Here is a 20,033-nt window from a genome sequence, read left to right as displayed (position 1 = left end):
AATGGACATATTTTGAAATATTTTAGGATGGCATGGTGCTCATATCTACTTGATTGTGTCAAAAACGAACCCCAGGGCACTTTTCAACAAGTGTCCTCTCTTTGCATATGAACTGAGCATTGGGCTAATCCTTTGCCCCAAACTGCTCTTCCTTTTTAATTGTGTGCCTTATAGCCAATCCCTTCAAGTACATTATACGCATAAAGCACCCGGGGATGGCAGTGCCAGGAAAAGCATGGCGAGAACCCGAACCCCTGGCGCACACTTTGAGTAAACTTGCCACAACACTGACAACAATCATGAGGGTCACCATTCACCTTGCAAAAGAGAAGTGCACTTTCGCACAGGAAAAGGAGGCGATGGGGAGGACAGCGCGCCAGGGTGGGACTGGTCAGGTTAAGTTATTGAAGGAGAATGACGACTGTGCGCAGTGAATATCTGACATCTCGTTTTCAGTCCTCACAAGAACCCTGCGTGAAGGCGTTATCTCCCTTCCACGGTGGCAGTGGCCGCGCCTACCTGTGTTCAGAAGGCGAAGTTGTCTCCGCGGGGACAGGTGTGAAGAGGCCGTTCCAGGGATGTCACCAGGATTAGAGCAGAATGTGGATACATACCCACGACAACACTTGGACTGCTTCCCTCGGGGCCAGAATACACTACTTTTACCCATATTGCTCCTTGAAGTACTTTTATGGTTTTTAGGGCAGGTAAGCCTTTCCTCCTTCATAGGGAAACATACCACGTAAAGAACAAATAGCCATTATGAGAAACAATTGCAAAAACTGTAGGGGTTTTACACTACAGTTCAAACAAAGTGAGTACAGTGAGAGAGAGACAGAGACGCCCCCATCCCCACCCCCACCTCCCGAGGCAGGCGTAGGGCAGAGCCTGCGCGTCTGTATTCCAAGTGCAGGCTCTCTCTCTCTTTCTCTCTCTCTCTCTCTCTCTCTCTCTCTCAGGAAATGTCAGGAAATGACTTCACGTGTTTTCTAAGCTCTCAGTATAAGTCAAATTTCCCAGTAGGACAACCAGGCGCCTCGGTCACGCCCACAAATGCCAGTCAGGCCAAGTGGCCGCCCCGCAGCCCGCTCAACCCTGTCAGGCCCCGCCCCTGCCTGACTAGCCCCGCCCCTGTCCGGCTAGCCCCGCCTCCCACACAGACACACCTTCGCGCCTGCGCGGATCGCGTCTGAGCCTACCGTGTAGGCGGAAGTTGCCCCTGCGCTCGCAGTTGTTTCTGCCCCGCCCCCCGCCCCCTCTAAGGCGACACAGCCAGAACATGCTTCCGGGTCGAAGGGTTTGCTTCCGGAGAGCGGGAAGGCTGAAACGCGGTAGCCGAGCTGAAATCCAATTAACAAGGTTCTGGGTGGAGAAGGCTGTATCCATGGACAGGTCAGTTCTGGTGGTGTCTGCTGAGCGTGGAGACTCGTCCCTCCTGCTTGTCGGCAGAACGAGACCAAGCAGGGCGCGGGTCGACCCTAGGACTCTTTCCCGGGCCGGGGGACGGCAGCTGATGGAGGAAGGACCGCTTGGGTGGGAGAGGGATGCGGAGAAAGCTAATCCCGCGGCGGCTCTGCCGTCTGTTCTGCGCCTTTGCCGAGCACTTTTCGGCTCCTGGGGTGGGCGGGGTGGAAGGTGGCCCTGCCGGCGAGATGCCCAGGGACCGGCCCGAGATCACCAAGCCAGTGAATAGCAGAACTAGGACTCTCATCTCACACTTTCAGATTACACGTTACAGCATCCGATAGTGATGGACTTGAGTTTTCCTCGGACCCTGACACTAAGCTAGCCGCCGTGACAAAGGTGTTGTTCAAGGTTCTGGCCTTCGGGGAATTAGGTCTGTGGTGGAGGAGACAACCAAGCAGTACAAGCAGCTTTGTACTGCTCTGTGGGAAAAGAAATGAAGCAGTTAAGTCTCCCTGTCCCGCGAGGAATCGTGAAGACCTCTCAATGGAGGAAACCTTCTAGTGCAGCGGTTCTCAGCCTGTGGGTCGCGACCCCTTTGGGGGCGAACGAACCTTTCACAAGGGTCGCCTAAGACCATCGGAAAACACATATATAATTACATACTGATTTTGTGATTAATCACTATGCTTTAATTATGTTCAATTTGTAACAATGAAAATACATCCTGCATATCAGATATTTACATTACGATTCATAACAGTAGCAAAATTACAGTTACGAAGTAGCAACGGAAATAGGTTTATGGTTGGGGGTCACCACAACATGAGGAACTGTATTAAAGGGTCGCGGCATTAGGAAGGTTGAGAACCACTGTTCTAGTGGGTCTTTGAATAATAGTAGCCAAAGGTTGAGTGCCTTAAACACTTCAAATATATCTTAGCTCATGTAATTTTCATAACAGCCCTGTGAGGATGGATGCTATGATCCTCTTCTCATAGATAACACTAGACTAAAAGGTTAAGGAACGTGGTCAAAGTTAGGAAGCTATTAATAGAAGAACCAAGTTGCCACCTGGATCTGGGAGTCTCCAGACTCCTGGAGGCTGTTTGGTGAGTAAGTGTTCACCAGGCAGACCAAGTGGGCAAACGTCCGCCTCTGTAAAGGAAGCGTGTACAAAGGTGTGTGGATATGAAAGTGCATGCTTATGTAGCTAAGTGGTCACATGTTTATGTTTGGATGGGGGTGATGTTTGTGACTGACTATAAGGCTGAAGTTGGTCAGCCGGGGTCAGATTGTAAAAACCATGGGAGGAAACTTGGACTTGATTCTGTAAGCCAGCAGTAGTTATCTGAAGGTTTTAAGTGGAGGAAAAGCTCTTCCAAGTGTTGGAATAATTGCAAAGGAGAAAATGTACTGCATGCTAGAAAGCCAAGAAGTCTTTGTGCAGGTAAAATTTAAGCAGGACTTTGAGGGATAGCAGGATTTAGAACTGGAAGGGCATTGTCAACAAAAAGAGCAAAGATGAGCCCTGGCCAAGATTGCTAAGTGGTTAGAGCATGGGCCTGTGCTCCAAAGAGTTCAGTTCCCTGGGTTGCAGGTTCAATCCCTGGCCCCGGTTGGGGCATGTGCAGGAGGCAACCAATCAGTGTGTCTTTCACACATCATTGTTTCTCTCTTCCTGCTCCCTTTCTCCCTTCCACTCTCTAAAAACAGTGGGGGAAAAATATATCCTCAGGTAAGAATTAACAACAACAACAAGAAGCAAAGACATAGCTACTGTGATGATCTATACCTTGACTAACTCAGGATCTTTTGCTCCAATCATGATGATAAAGTTCTGTGCAAATGCTACATTCTCATTTCATTCACATGAGCTTGATTATGCTGTTTTAGGAGTGGCTTTGGAGAGATGCCATCCCCTGTGATCCGGGAGGCAGAGGTGACACGGACTGCACGGAAACAGAGTGCTCAAAAAAGAGTTTTAAGTATCCTTTGCATTTTAAGTATCATTATAAAAATTTTAGCATGTTTGGGATCAGGATTATAGAATTTTCTTTTTATGAGAGGTATTAAACACTAGCTGTAATAATAAAATGCTGCAGAAAATATTTTTTGATTTCTCAGATATGCTATTTGGTAAGTATGCTGAAATTCAGTGAGATTAAGATTTATGTCTCCCTGAAAATAAGGATATTCCATTTTACTGCTAACTGTCATATTGTGGTTAGCTTCTGCTGAGATTGGATTATCTTTTTTTTAATTTGAAATGTGACTAAGAACTCTTAGTTCAGTGTGCAGTAATCTAAGACTGAAATCTGAGAACATAAATGGTAGAGAGAATTATTTATTCTTTGCATAGAAAACATGATAGACATAAAATCCCTTGTCCTTGAAAAATGTATTCATATATTTTGTATAGTGTAAACATGGTTAATTCTAACTTTAATGATGTATTTTGTACATGGAAAATATTTCTTAACTTCCTACAGTTCGGGCATCCCAAGATGAAATTTTTGCCAATACCACTCCAAGAAACCAGGTTACCCCTCGAACTCCCAGCTCATTTCGACCGCCTTGTAAGATTTTCTGCTTATAAAGCATTTAATAGTGGTAGTAGTAGTAGTAGCTAACACTGATGATACACATAAATTATATTGGTTGAAATATCAATAATTAAGAACAAATAATAACGATTGCAGTTGCTATTTTAACTCTGTTTTACATAAAAACACAATAACTGTGATATAGGTATTATCTCTGTTTTGCCACAACTGAAAGTGAGACCTGGAGAAGTTAATTAATGCTGATAACATAGCCAAGTAAGTATGTAAGTATTGGAACCAAAATTCAGATAATGATCTGCTTACTCCAAAGGCCATGCCCTCTACACTGTACTGCCTCTTCAGTGTGCTATTTTATAAAATTAGAATATGAAGAATCCATTGACTCATTCATGTTCTTTTTTACTGCTCAGTTATGCTATAATGAAAGCATCTCTGTTTGCAGTAAAATTTTTCTTGATGGGCTCAATATTACCAAAATAAGTTAAATTCTTCATATGGAAATGAATATATAAAGTATTTATTTGCTTATAATTGAAGTAATTGAAAACTGAATGTTATTTGTTCTTTATTGTTTGTTTGCTTGTTCTGTTTTCATGATCAGTGCTTATGCACTCTGGATTCTTTTTACTAACTTCTTGTTTGTAGTTACTCCACCAAACCGAAGCTTTCTCAGGCAGCCAGATGTTTCCTGCATTCTTGGAACGGGAGGGAGGTCTCCCCGGTTTACACAGTCTTCAGGGTTATTGGGAAATCTATCTATGGTATGTTGAAATATAAGACTGAAATTTTCTCCCTTTCATAAAAGTATGATATGATGCTCTCTAGGAATCACTATGGTACAGTATTTAAAATAGCAGAAGAAATGTCATATAAACTGTGATATAGAATGACTTGACCTAGTTTAAATACTACAGAAAAAAAAAGAATTGTATCTCACTAGGAAGAAGGATAAAAACAGAAGAGTTTTGTTGGAAGAGTAGAGGACTTAGTAGGCACATTTAATTCCAAAAATGAGATAAAAACAATTCTTCTGTATTTGGCTCTGTGCTTATTTAAAAGGCACAAATTTTACACGCACTTGAAATTGTCTAAATTTGGTGTTTTCTGAAGAGCGGTTTTGCTTGTTAAACCTATCTTTATCTTAGAAGGTATTTAAGCAAAAGATGACTTTTATTATTTACTAGCTTCAGAGCTGCAATATTAATAGTAAAGTTGTTACTCTCTTAAAGGCAAGGGTAGAATAAGGTGTGTATTGATTATTATAAAATGTTTATGAATTACTGTGCAGTCAAATGTATTTTCTTGATTTGTTTTGCCAGTTGTAATATTGGCTATAAGAGGTGGCCTTGGATATGTAGGTTGCCTGAAGGAAGTAAAATTTCTACATTAATTTTACCATATATCTGCTTACCAAGATTTGATTGCGGAGCAAAGTATTTTTCCGAATGCAAAATGTCATTGCTATGTAAGATTTCACTTGATCCTTAAACTAATGATGATAAGGGAGTGAACTGTTAATCAGTCTCTAATAGTTGAAACCGAGTTCTCCTCAGCCCATAGTTAGTGTCTCATGAGTATATAGGGTTTCACCACCCATCTTTAGCATTTTCCTTGGGAGACTGATTTAAAGGTTTAGTTTTATTGTTGCTTATGCCTGGATTTTAAATAAAGGTGAATTTTAAAAAACTTTTTTATGGACCTGGCCAGTGTGGCGCAGTTGGTAGGAGCATCATACTGTACACTGAAAGGTCTCGGGTTCAATCCCAACCCCGGTCCGGGTGAGTGCAGGAGGCAACCAGTAGATGTTTCTCTCTCACATTGGTGTTTCTCTCTCTGGAAAAATCAGTGGAAATGTCCTGAGGCGAGGATTAAGAAACAACTTTATTATGGATATTTTCAAATATATCCGAAAATAGAATAGTAGCATAAGCCCCCATGTGCTCATTCCTCAGTTTCAACAGTTAACAATATATGGCTGATCTTGTTTCATCTATACCATGGCATTTCCCCTATATTACTTTACAACTCTCAAATTTTATAACCATTGTCCTGTGCACTGAAAGGTTCTTCTGCCCTGACTGGGAATTTCATTCATAAATACTTCAGTACATACCTTTGAGACAGAGCGACACTTTCTATAACATAAAGACAATACATACAGGTCATACGTCATTGTATTGTGCTTCACTGATATTACATTTTTTTTTTTACAAATTGAAGGCAAGACCCTCCACCAGCAAAAATTTATGACTCACTGAAAGCACAGATGATCGTTAGCATTTTTTAGCAATAAAGTATTTTTTGTTAAGGTATGTGCATTATTTTTTTAGACATACTGCTATTGCACACTTAATAGACTACGGTATAGTGTAAACATGATTTATATATACTGAGAAACCCCTAAATTTATGTGACTCACTTTGTTGCAGTAGTCTGGGACTAAACCTACAGTATCTCTAACATTTAAACCTCCCCCAAACATATAGAGACTAATTCCTTTTTCATTTTACATATCTACTTTATATTTGTTATTGTATATTCATTAACTGGTCACATTTCCTGAGTTGTGTCAATTTTTTTTAAGTGGGTTGGTTCAAATTAGGAACCAAACAAGGTCACCATATTGCATTTGCTTGATATGTCTTTTAAATCTCTTAAGTTTCTCCCTCATCTTTTTTTTTTTCTTTTGTTTCAGAGGGGAAGGGACAGGGAGAAAGATAGAAACATCAATGATGAGAGAGAGTCATTGATCGGCTGTCTCCTACACACCCCACACTGGGGATTGAGCCAGCAACCCAGGCATGTGCCCTGACTGGGAATTGAACCATGACCTCCTGGTTCATAGGTTGACGTTCAACCCCTGAGCCACGCTGGCTGGGCATCTCCCTCATCTTTTTTAAAAATTACTATTTATTTGTTGAAGAAGCTGGGTCACTTGTCCAGTACAATTTCCCCAACGTAAAAATTAATGTGAACTTAGAGCGGTAGGAATTCCTTACTTACCTACTTATATCAGCTTAAATATTACAAGATGTAATCTCTATTGGCTATTTTTTTTTTTAAAGCTGGAGTAGTACAAAGAAGAAAGCAATTTTAAAAAGCCACACTTTCCTTCACAAAATAGCCCTTATGGCTATCTTTTGAAAATGGAAAATATACATAATGTTTTAAAAAAACGTAACAGCATTAATGTCTTTATTCACTCAAAGGCAATAACTCCATTCCTTTTTTGTATCTTCCTTTTTTATAAGGTAACTAATCTGGACGACAGTAATTGGACTGCTGCATTCTCAACACAGCGTTCAGGGCTCTTCACAAACTTAGAGCCCCATGGAGTAACAGAGGATGTAACCCTCAGTGCTGTGATGTTACGTGAGGATGATCCTGGAGAAGCTGGTAAATGGTTTTGAGCTTTGTAACAAAAGGTAGCCTGTCACTTTACTAAGGTCAAGGAAGCTATCCCCTCCTGTTCCTGAATGTCATCATAAAATATTTTTTTGTTGAGCTAATTAGCTCTGATAATGGCTAAGCCAATTGATGTAGTAGCTCTAGAAGTTTGAGAACGTCACCTTAGTTCTCAGTTGGAGCAGCATGTTGCCATTTTATCCTTCAGTGTAAAAAGCAGCCTGTTAGCTTATTAGTAGATGGGTCTCTGATATTTTTATTCTTTTCTTATTTGTGCTGTTGAAAGAACTTCTCTTTTTCTTTAGGTTTAGTTTTATCTAACACTGCTGACATGTCTTGCTTTGGCCTGGATGTTGAATGTTGTTTTTTCAAATAGTATTGAGACCTTTCTAGTTTTAGGTTAGTTATTACCATTCCCTTTTGGGGAAAATTTTGCTTTTAGTGTCTCTGTATCTACACATTATCATATAAGTTCTTCACAATTTTATCATCATCATCAGCCAGCATGCTAATGATATATACACTGAGTGGCCAGATTATTATGTCCACCTGACGTTTGTAGGCAAATTAGCTATAATTTCACGCTGACGTTGCTAGAGGGCCATATCATGATAAACGTCTGAATAGCACAACATACCTAAGTATCATTGCTGATCAGGTTCATCCTATCATGTTGATGGTGTATCCCAATGGAGATGGCTTCTTCCAACAAGACAATGCGCCATGCCACGGTGCTCGTATTGTGCAGGAGTGGTTTCAGGAACATGAGGGAGACTTTACCTTGCTTAGGTGGCCCCCACAATCACCAGATCTCAATCCAATTGAGCATTTTTGGGACGAAGTTAAAAGAGCCATCAGGCAGCTGGTTCCACAACCATAAAATCTCACAGAACTGGACAGTGCTATTCATCAGGCATGGTGTCAGATTCCTCGCATCCCCTTTCAACATCTCGTGGAGTCAATGCCAAGAAGAACTGCCGCAGTATTGAAGGCAAAAGGTGGCCCAACGAAGTACTGATGGGGTGGTCATAATAATCTGGCCGGTCATAATAATCTGGCCACTCAGTGTATTTTTGGAGATTAACTCTTTATCAGGTATATGGTTCATAAATATATTTTCCCATTCCATAGGCTGCCTTTTTATTTTATTGTTTCTTTTGTTGTGCAGAACTTTTTAGTTTGATATAGTCTCACTTGATTTTTGCTGTTGTTGCTTGTGCTTTTGATGTCATATCCAAAAAATTACTTCCAAGACTAATGACAAGAAGCTTTTTCCCTATATTTTTTTTTCAGAAGTTGTACGTTTTCAGGTCTTATGTTTAAGTCTTTAATTTATTTTTAATCATTTGTATGAGTCATGTAGAATAGGGGTCCAGTATTACTTTTCTGCATGTGGATATCCAGTTTTCCTAATACCATTTATTGAAAAGGCTATCCTTTTCCCATTGAGTATTCTTGGCTCCTTTGTCAAATATTAGTCGATTATATATGTGGGAGTTTATTTCTGGAGTCTCTATTCTGTTCTGTTGGTCTGTGTGTCTGTTTTTGTGCCAGTACCATACTGTTTTGATTACTCTAGCCTTGTAAAATAGTTTGAAATCAGGAAGTGTGATACCTTCAGCTTTGTTCTTCTTTGTTAGGGTTGTTTTGACTATTCTGAGGTTTTTAGTTTTACAAGATGAAAAGAGTTCTGTGAATAGATAGTGATGGTAGCACAACAGTGTGAATGTACTTAGTCTGAACTATACACTTAAAAATGGTTATGATGGTAAATTTTGTGTGTATTTTACCACAATTATGATTTTTTAAAACATATTGCAGTAAAAAAAAAAAAGACTCATAGCTATGCTTTTAAGTTTTCAAACAATTACCTAGAAGTATGTCATTTAATGTTTTTTATTCCTTTTCTTTTTAATGTGTTCTAGCATCCATGAGTATGTTTTCTGATTTCCTGCAGTCTTTTTTGAAGCACTCTTCAACTACAGTTTTTGACCTTGTAGAAGAGTATGAAAACATTTGTAGTGTTCAGGTATGTTAATTCACTCCATTGTTGGTCAAACTTCAGTATGCTTAGTTTTTTTGTTGTTTTTTTTAACAGCATCAACCTGTGAATTTCTATATGTTATTTAAAAGAGATGTCTTAGCTATAATGGCAGGGATGGCATGGTTGGCACATCAGCCAAAGTAGCTCTGCTTTTTACATACTGAGGGTCCGTATCAGATTTGTTTTGGAGTCAAAGGGATTCTGCTGCTTTAAAAAAGGAAAATCTAAAATAAAGAAAGAACTCTTAGCCCTAGCCAGTTTGGCTCAGTGGGTAGAGAATCAGTGAAGGGACGTAGGTTCGATTCTGGTCAAGGGCACATACCTTAGTTGCAGACTCAGTCCCTGGCAACCAGTCGATGTGTTTTTCTCACATTGATGTTTCTCTCTCTGTGTGTCTCCCTCTCCCTTCCACTCTCTCTAAAAATCAATGAAAAAGATATCCTCAGGTGAGGATTAACAAAAAGAAAATAATAAAATAAAATATATAAAGAATTCTTAAAACTCAATAATAAGAAAATGAGCAATCCAATAAAAAAATAGACAAAACATGTTAATAGACACCTCACCAGAGAACATGTACAAGTGGCAAATAAGCATATCAGAAGATATTCAACATTAGATGTCACTAGGAAATTGCAAATTAAAACAATGAGATGGCACAGTACTATTGGTATGGCAAGAATCCAAAACACTAATAACCACCAGATGCTGGCAAGGATGTGAAGTAGCAGGAACTCTCATTCATTGATGGTGGGAATGCAGAACGGTACAGCCACTTTAGAAGACAGTTTGTTACAAATCTAAGCATACTGTTAGCACTTGGAGTGTGGGTGAATTTCCCGCCAAAATATAAGATGGCTCTGTCTTTTGGTTTTGTTCCATCCACCAAAAGGGTGGATTACAAACAAATATTTGGTAATACGCAGTTACAATCGGCCCGAGTTTACACGTTTCCCGCACTCCACCGCAAATCTATATGAACCAAGTTAAAGACGGCTCCCGCGGAGTACGCGCAATTCACGCGAGCCGACTTAACTCGTTTCCCGCACTCCAAGTGTTAACATACGACCCAACGTTCATACTCTAGTATTTACTCAAATAAGTTAAAAATTTATGTTTACACAAAAACCTGCATATAGATGTTTGTAGCAGCTTTATTCATAACTAGATGCCTGGTGCACGACATTCGTGCACTAGGGCGGGGGCGGGGGGGCGGTCCCCTCAGCCCGGCCCAAGCCCTCTCACAGTCCAGGACATCCCCCTAGGGGTCCTTAGCGCTGCCATGGAGGCGGGAGAGGCTCCCGTCACCGCCGCTGTGCTCACTAGCTGTGAGCCCAGCTTCTGGCTGAGCAGCACTCCCTCTGTGGGAGCGCACTGACCACCAGGGGGCAGCTCCTGCGTTGAGCATCTGCCCCCTGGTGGTCAGTGCGCGTCATAGTGACTGGTCGTTCCACTGTTTGGTCCATTTGCATTTTAGGGTTTTATTATATAGGATTGGCTTAATTTGGAATCAACCAAGATGCCGTTCAGTATGTTGGGGTGGGGAACCTTTTTTCTGCCAAGGACTAATTGGATATTTATAACATCATTCACTTAATATAAATTCACTTAATATAAATGTATGCTGCTATGAAAACTCCTAGATTTATTGAATTTTGAGTCCCACCTGCAGTTGCCTTGGCAAAGCCAGACCAAATAATTTCGTGGGCCTTATACGGTCTGTAGCAGGCTGGACATTTCCCACCCCTGCAGTAGGTGAATGGATAAATCAACTATGGTACTGGGTTCAGACAATAGAGTAGTATTCAGTGTTAAAAGCTTATCATGCCATAAAGAGACAAGAGAGTTGGGGGGATTGAGAAAAAGAAAGCTCAGGGACATTGACGGACAACAGTGGTAATTGCTGAGGGTAGGGGTTGAGAGGAGGTGGAGGAGGGTATCCTATATAACGAAAGGCTAATATGCAAATGGACCGAATGGTGGAACGACCAGTCGCTATGATGTGCACTGACCACCAGGGGGCAGACGCTCAGTGCACTCCCACAGGGGAAGCGCCATTCAGCCAGAAGCTGAGTTCATGGCTGGCGAGCGCAGTGGCAGTGGTGGGAGCCTCACCTGCCTCCGCAGCAGCACTAAGGATGTCCTGGGCCTAAGCTGACAATTGGACATCCCCTGAGGGCTCCCAGACTGAGAGGGCGCAGGCGATGCTGAGGGACTTACCCCCCCCACACACACACACACACACGCACGCACGCACGCACAAGTGCACGAATTTTGTGCCCCGGGCCTCTAGTAGAGGAAATAAATGGTAATGGAAGGAGACTTGGTGGTGAACACGCAATATAGTGAACAGATGATATATTATGGAATTGTGCACCGGAAATCTGTATAATTTTGTTAACCAGTGTCACCCCAATAAATTCAATGAAAAGGGGAAAAAAAAGAATTCAATGAATGAGAGTATAGGTAACACTTTTATTAAAAACTGGCCTTAAGACAGAAGTAACATTACTTTGTGAATACTTTTCAAAGGGAGGGAAACCTGTTGTGGTGGTGATTCTTCAAGTTTTGAACGAGAATAATCATGTTTCTTTATTCCCTTTGATAAGATAAGGGGGTGCTCTTTTTGTGCCAGCTCATTAATACCTTTGAGAAAGGTTTCTTTTACCCAGAGTACTTAAACCTCCTGATAAACAAATTTTGTGTGTGTTTCTGGAGAGAACATGCATATCTTTCACTAGCTTTCCACACGTACCTCAGTCCCAAAAAGGTTAAGAACTGTTTTAGAACAAGGAGGGACTTACTTTGAAGTTTTGGCTAGAATTGGCATTGTTTTGGTGCCAATCTTAAGAAAACATTTTTTTGACTTGTTATATGGTATAAATTTATCAGCCATAATTTGAAGATATCTTATTTTTAATTTTCATTGCTACTCTGTTGGTTCATGTTATGATTTTGTTAGGTGTAGGTTAGAGTTAGCTTCTCTTCTGGGTAATATACAGAGAGAAAAAAATGTACCCAAAGCTGTTCTTGTTGAGTCTAGGTTATGTTAAACTTTTACATATATACTCACATAAACACACCTTACCTTAAGACCACTTCTAATGGAAATGTTATATTACATTCAGTTAAAAAAGACCATAGATAGGCAGGACATATTTATAATATAACTAGACGCCCAGCGCATGATTTAATCATGCGGGTAGGGTCTCTAGGCCTAGCCTCCTGCGATCAGAGCCATCTTCTGCCCATTCGACAGTCCCCAGCCAAATGCTGCCCCCACTGCCGGACTGTCAGGCTGTTGGGATCACCAGCTCATCTCCAGCTGCTCGGAGACTTCATCTCCATGTGCGTGTGCTAGGCCGGCCTCTGATGGAACGTGCTGCCTGCTCGGGGGCCGCTCATGTGGGTGCCGCCGCCGCTGCCACCGCTGCCACTGCTGCTGGGGCTGGAGGCGCTGACGGAGGCTGCGGGGCTCACCCACAACCTACCTGTCCGGGTGTGAGCGGCCCCGAGCGGGCAGTGCATTCCATCAGCGGCCGGCCTGGCGCACACACATGGAGGTGAAGTTGCCAGCGCCCACTTTCCCGCAGGCCTGAGCCCCCAAGCAGCCAGGGATAAGCTGGTGATCCCAACAGCTTGACAGCCAGCCCGGTCCTCCCGCCACCCACCCTATTCCCTCATTCACCATTGCTGATTCATCGGAGCCTGCGGGAGGTTTGGGGGGCAGGCGGGAACCAAGAAGTGGTCAATGCCACCTCATGGCAACCGGTCGTTTGGTCATTCTGGTCATTAGGGACACTGGCTTTATATATATAGACTAGAGACCCGGTGCACGAAATTCGTGCACTGGGGATGGGTGGGGGGTCCCTTAGCCCAGCATGTGCCCTCTTGCAGTCCGGGACCCCTCCCTTGTTACTGCCCACCTGCTTGCTGCTTCCTACGGCTTGACTTGCTGCTCCTAAGTTCTGCCAGGAAGGCCTTGGGTCTGCTGGGTGCCGGGCCTGCGGGTTTGTGTCTCTGATACCCCCAGCAGCCCCAGCACCACCTAAATAACTTAAGGGAAACTTTATTTAGTCTTCTTTTAAAAGCAATCTAGTTTAAAAATGAGTTGCAGTTAAGACAGAACAAAGAACATGGTACCTAAGAGTGAGATAGACTGACAGAGGAGAGGCTGGGCACTGGTTAGGGGCTTACATGCCAACTGTTCTCCACCTGAGAAATGATGTAAAATCGGTTTCTTTAGTTTTCTGCTTAATGGTCTTCTCCAGCACTGAGGTCAGAGGAGCTGCCTTCCGTAGGCTGCTTCTCAGAGTCGAAATTTTCGCCATAGGCCTCTGCCTAGGACAGGACCTCTGCACCCCCAGGGTGCATAAACACACAGAGCTTCCATCAGGCTCCGTTGATCCCCGGCCGGGAGGCCTCTCGGCTCTGCTGATCCCGGGGCGGGAGGCCTCTCGGCTCCGTTGATCCCGGGGTGGGAGGCCTCTCAGCTCCTCTGATCCAGGCGGCCTGGAGGCCTCTCGGCTCCGTTGATTCCGGGCCGGGAGGCCTCTCGGCTCCATTGATCCCGGGGCGGGAGGCCTCTCGGCTCCGCTGATCCAGGGGCCCGGAAGCCTCTCGGCTCCGCTGATCCCGGGTGCGGGAGGCCTCCGTTGATCCCGGGGCCAGGAGGCCTCTCGGCTCCGCTGATCCCGGGTCCGGGAGGCCTCTTGGCTCCGCTGATCCCGGGGCCGGGAGGCCTCTTGGCTCCGCTGATCCCGGCGCTGGGAGGCCTCTCGGCTCCATTGATTACGGGGCCGGGAGGCCTCTCGGCTCTGCTGATCCAGGCGGCCGGGAGGCCTCTCGGCTCTGTTGATTCTGGGGCCGGGAGACCTCTCGGCTCCGCTGATCCCGGGGCCGGGAGGCCTCTCGGCTCTGCTGATCCCGAGGCGGGAGGCCTCTCGGCTCCGATCCCGGGGCGGGAGGCCTCTCGGCTCCGCTGATCCCGGGTCCGGGAGGCCTCTCGGCTCCGCTGATCCCGGGTGCGGGAGACCTCTCGGCTCCGCTGATCCCGGGGCCGGGAGGCTTCTCGGCTCCATTGATTCCGGGGCCAGGAGGCCTCTCTGCTCAGCTGATTCCGGGGCCAGGAGGCCTCTCGGCTCCGCTGATCCTGGGGCCGGGAGGCCTCTCGGCTCCGCTGATCCAGGGGCTGGGAGGCCTCTCAGCTCCGCTGATCCAGGGGCCGGGAGGCCTCTCGGCTCCGCTGATCCTGGCCTGGCTTCGGCCGCCATCTTGGCTGACAGTTAATTTGCATATACTCACTGATTAGCCAATAAAAAGGGTAGCGGTCGTACTCCAATTACCATGTTTCTCTTTTATTAGTGTAGATTATGTACATACATACTAGTTATGTAATTAGTTTTAGCACAATATACTTGAAGAATACAAAGTTGTTATTCAGGATTATAGGAAACTTCCTTATGTCTGTGTTTATAATCCAGGTGAATATACTGAGTAAAATAGTGAACCGAGCAACACCTGGTCTTCAAAAGTTTTCAAAAACAGCCAGTATGCTCTGGCTTCTTCAACAGGAGATGGTCACGTGGAGGCTGCTGGCTTCTTTGTACAGGTAAAATGGTGTACAAGTCATGAATAAAATAAACACAAACCAACAGAGAAATTAATTTAAAAGTTAGAGTAGGATGTGTTTGGAAATAGGTTCTGCTATTCTTTAGGCTTATCATTTCTGATGCCTTAGTTGTTAGGAGTGAGTGAGGGAGGAGTTGAATATCAGGTCATAAAGCTGGTGGCTACTAAAAATTGGATATGTATAAAGATTTAAGGAAAGTGCTAAAAATACTATAATACTTGGGAGAGGATAGATTAAAAGAAAAAACTGATGATTTATGTAATGTGGATGTTAGAAAGAAGTAAACCAAATTTTTCTTCTCTCAGATGCTCAGTGGTTTTGATTCATTGTTACTCACTCATCCTTATGAGAAAATCTTGAAAGAAAATCATAATTTTATTTTTGCCATGTGAAAACATTGTATTTAAAAGTTAGGTGTATGCATCAGCAGGTAGTTGTTAAAGACTGTAGGGTAAGCATGTCAAACTCAAAAGCTAACACGGGCCGAATAAACCAGGTATAAGTTTATGTGGGCCGCAAAAAAACAAAAGCTTCAATTTTCATAGAAACGTAGGTTCATTTTGATAGAGACATGCTGGATAAAAGGGCTGAAATAAATGAATAATCATTAACATAAAATAATACACATTTTAATAAAAATTAATATTTTTTCTTGAACATTAACTTACCAGACACTGAATAACTGCACAAATTAATAAGCACAACACAAACAAACCTTTTTTTCCTGTTCTCCGAAAGCGAAATATTTCCTATTGCACACACCAAACAAGTCAGTCCAAGACTAATGATGTGGCAATTGGCTGCTAAAATATTCGCTGCTGGTATTAATGGAAAGAAATGGTGCGCCTGAGTGTAAGGTGCATAGGGAAATGAATGCAACACGATTATAGTAAATCAGTCATTAGCGAACGTTGTAGTTCCTTATTAATAATTATGTATAACAGGATATTGTAAAAATTAAGTTATGAAATTTTTATTAAAATGTTTCTTACATACCGTTATATTGGCTGGGCTGCAAAAATATTAGTTGTGGGCCGCGAGTGTGATATGCTTGTTGCAGGGTGTATTTTTAAGAAATATCAGTTTTATTTGGGTAAAATTCAGAAGGCATTTACTACTTATATCTTGTGTTTAAAGCATGATGGCTAAAGTAACTGAAACCCACTTTTTAGATTGTAGGTTTGTGCATGCATATAGCTTAAAAGGTGATTTTATATACTTATGTGAAATTTTGTGTTATTTTTCCCCAGAGACAGGATACAGTGTGCCTTAGAAGATGAAAATATGTTTGCAGTTACTGTAAGTTTTATATTAATTTTTTTCATAAATGCTTAAAAAATAAAATGTTTTTAGTATTAGAATTTGATTTTTGAGTTTCTTCATTTTAATATTTTTTCAAGTAAATAAAAGATAGAGTAAAAGATAAAATAATCAAATACTTATTTATATTATAGAATAAAAGATAAAAGTCCACTTTATTTCTCTTACTGTTCAGTCTAAGAGTTTGGTATTATTGCCATGTGAAAACTTTAGCCTATCAGACATTTTTCTATGCATTTTTGTACATGCACTAGAGGCCCGGTGCACAAAATTCGTGCACGGGGGCGTGGGGGGTCCCTCAGCCTGGCCTGCGTACTCTTGCAATCCGGGGATGTCCGACTGCCGGTTTAGGCCCGATCCTTGGGACATCCCTAACCACTCGCCTGCCTGATCACCCCTAACCGCTCTGCCTGCCTGCCTGCTTGCTCAGTGCGCGTCATAGCCACCGGTCATTCCACCGTTCTGTCGATTACATAGGATATATACAAACATAGTTTTCTTTTTTGTTGTTATTGTTTTGGGGTTTCTTAAATGATAAAGATGAGAGTTTCATTGTGAAATACTTGGTTAACTCTTGGAAAGAGCCACTGTATGCTCCAGAGATCTCTTCCTTCAAACAGGGATCTCAAAGGTGAAGAGGGGTATGCTTCACTGTCTTCTGTATCAAACATTGAACCTCTAGAAAATTTAAAGGGGGTTGTCCCTCAGGCTGTTCAGCAGAAGCTCAAGAGCTTATTTTTTATACAATCTCGGTAAAGTGTTGCAGGATTCAATGACTTGGTGCCTAGCAAGGGTATCAAGTTATTGAATTGTGCAGACTCCTCAGCAATGCTGGAATGTATTCCTTTCTTGACTCCAAGCAGAAAGAAGATAGAGCCTGAAAGGAATGTGTCCCTTGGCTCTGTTTATTCTATAAATAGTTTCCCCATATTTTTCTTTTCTGCCCCCTAGTAGACTCAGGGAAACTTATAAACTGCTCCCCTTCAAGAGTGAGCACCTTTTTTAAATTCTACTTTAGTCTAATCTAGTCTAGTCTTTTCTATTCAAAATAACTTTCAAGCATCATAACTCAAACCTGCCAAAAGCCAAACCCGATTTTGTCTTTCACTGGACAGCACCATAGCCAGTTTTCCAAGGAACCTGAATGTCCTCTAAATCAGTACTTCTCAAACTGTTTTGTGCACATGAGTCACCTGGGTATCTTGTTAAAATGTAGATTCTGATTCACTAGTTCTGGTGTGGGGCCTAAGTTCTGCATTTTTTTAAAAAACATATTTTTATGATTTTTTAGAGAGGAAGGGAGAGGGAAAGAGAGAAATATGGATTGGTTTTCTCCTGCACAACCCTCTACCAGGGATTGAGCCTGCAACCCCAGGCCTGTACCCTGACTGGGAATCGAACTGGCAACCTTTGGTGCACAGGACATCCAATCAACTGAGCCACACTGGTCAGGGCATAAGTTCTGCATTTTTAAAAAATATATTTTTTTATTGATTTCAGAGAGGAAGGGAGAGGGGGAGAGAGAGAGAGAGAGAAGCATCAATGATGAGAGAATCATTGATCAGCTGTCTCCTGCAAGCCCCCTACAGGGGATCAAGCCTGCAACCCGGGCATGTGCCCTTGACCAGAATTGAACCTGGGACCCTTCAGTCCGCAGGCCGCAGCTCTATCCACAGAGCCACACCAGCTAGAGCAGTTCTGCATTTTTAATAAGCTCCCAGGTGATGCCGATGCTGTTGTTCTGTATACTACACTCGGAGTAGCAAGAGTGTAGATCCTGGTCTGTCTCTCCAAAATGTGATCCATCATCAAGTCTGGTTGACTCTCTTCTATCTCTTCAGTCCCACCTGTGACCACTCATCTCTGTTTCTGTTGCCACCACTTCAGCCTGAGCCATCATCATTCTTTGCAGGGGTTACGGCAGTAGCTTTCATCTAGTCTCCCAGGCTCTATTCACACAGATTTTTTTTAACATATGGTATGATTTAATTTGTACATTATTCTGAGAGTTTTTATTTATCAGTATTTTTAGTTGCTTTTCATGTCAGTTTACTTATGTTTACCTTATTTTTTTTAATATATTTTATTGATTTTTTACAGAGAGGAAGGGAGAGGGAAAGAGTTAGAAACATCAATGAGAGAGAAACATCGACCAGCTGCCTCCTGCACACCCCCTACTGGGGATATGCCCGCAACCAAGGTACATGCCCTTGACCGGAATTGAACCTGGGACCCTTGAGTCCGCAGGCCGACGCTCTATCCACTGAGCCAAACTGGTTAGGGCTACCTTATTTTTTATAGTATATCAGAACATAAATGTACCATAATTTTTTCAGACATTTGGCTGGATATATATGTAGGTTGTTTCCAGTATTTTTTGCTATAGCAATCAATAATGCAATGAATATTCTTCTTCATACGTATCTATGTACTTGAGTATTTTCTATATTTCTGGAAGTGAAATTGTTGGGTCAAAGTTTGGTAATGGAATGTACCAATTTACATACACTCTCACAGTGTGTGAAAATGTTTACTCTGATATTAATCATTTGAATTTGCCAATTGGAGGGAAGATCTCTCATTATTTTAAGATACATGTCAGTGACAATTAGTGGTGAGGTGGGATATTTGTCATTCTTAAGGATTTATATTATATAAATTCTGTATTCATATCCTTAGCTTATTTTCCAAGTAATTCTTTTCTTGTATATATTAAAGATAATCATCTTTTTGTCACTTGTCTTTCAGCTTTGATTAAGGGTCTTTGTAAAGCTGACATTTCCATATCTAACTGATCACATTTGTCATATTTTCCTTTGTCATTCACTATCTTCTGTCTTGTTAAAGAAGACCTTTGCTATCTATTTAAGAAAATATTTTCCAATTTTTTCTTCCAGATCTAAATCTTATTTTCTATATAATAAGCTCTTGGATTCATCTGGAGTAAGTTTGTCTCTGAAGCAGCAAAGGATTTAGCCCAGCCGGCATGGCTTAGTGGTTGAGCATTGACCTAAGAACCAGGAGGTCCCAGTTCAATTCCCAGTTAGGGCACATGCCCCGGTTGTGGGCTTGATCCCCAGTAGAGGCATGCAGGAGATAGCCCATCAATGATTCTCTCTCCCTCTCCCATCCTTTCTGAAATCATAAAAATATATATTTTTTAAAAAGATGTAAGGGATTTAACTTTTTTATATGAAAAGTCATTATCCCAACACCATTTATCAAACAAATATATTTATCATACTTATGCATGGATCTTTTCTGTTTTATTGATTGATTCATTTGAAAGGCGATACTACTCACCTGAGTCACTCTAGCTCAGAAATTTTGACATCTCAGATGGTTAGTCTCCTTCATTTTAAAAAACATGTTTGGTTATTTTTGCACACTTTTTTTTTCCAGGTGAACATTACAATTTCCATTTTTTTTTAAGTTAATTGGGATATTTATTGCAGTAATATTGAATTTGTAAATTAATTTGAGGAGAAATGACATTTTTATGTTGAATTTTCCTGTTTATGATCATTGCATGTCTCCCCAGTTATTTAGATCTTATACAGTTTATATAGATTTGTGCTCTTTATGAAAGTCTATGTAAATCCTATTGTGAATGGATTCTCTTTCCTATTACATCTTATAATTAGTTATAACTGTCAGATAG

The 20,033-nt window shown here is 42.0% G+C and overlaps 1 protein-coding gene across 1 annotated transcript in view; it reads left to right on the top strand.

Annotated features, from left to right (window-relative positions):
• Positions 1 to 1,315: 1,315 nt before the first annotated feature.
• Positions 1,316 to 20,033, top strand: part of NUP107 (nucleoporin 107) — a 47,714-nt gene continuing 28,996 nt past the window's right edge. The window contains exons 1-8 of the mRNA XM_070409771.1: positions 1,316 to 1,392; positions 3,301 to 3,392; positions 3,897 to 3,983; positions 4,617 to 4,732; positions 7,223 to 7,367; positions 9,302 to 9,405; positions 14,904 to 15,031; positions 16,303 to 16,351. Coding sequence (XP_070265872.1) covers positions 1,385 to 1,392; positions 3,301 to 3,392; positions 3,897 to 3,983; positions 4,617 to 4,732; positions 7,223 to 7,367; positions 9,302 to 9,405; positions 14,904 to 15,031; positions 16,303 to 16,351 — 729 coding nt within the window. The 5' untranslated portion in view covers positions 1,316 to 1,384. The remainder of the gene's footprint in view (positions 1,393 to 3,300; positions 3,393 to 3,896; positions 3,984 to 4,616; positions 4,733 to 7,222; positions 7,368 to 9,301; positions 9,406 to 14,903; positions 15,032 to 16,302; positions 16,352 to 20,033) is intronic.

This window comes from Myotis yumanensis, unplaced genomic scaffold (genome assembly GCF_028538775.1).
Source record: "Myotis yumanensis isolate MYYU_CA2020_CCGP unplaced genomic scaffold, mMyoYum1.0.hap1 SCAF_3, whole genome shotgun sequence".
Classification (NCBI taxonomy): Eukaryota; Metazoa; Chordata; class Mammalia; order Chiroptera; family Vespertilionidae; genus Myotis; species Myotis yumanensis.
Note: the sequence above shows the minus strand (reverse complement) of the source record. Positions and strands in the feature narration are given on the sequence as shown.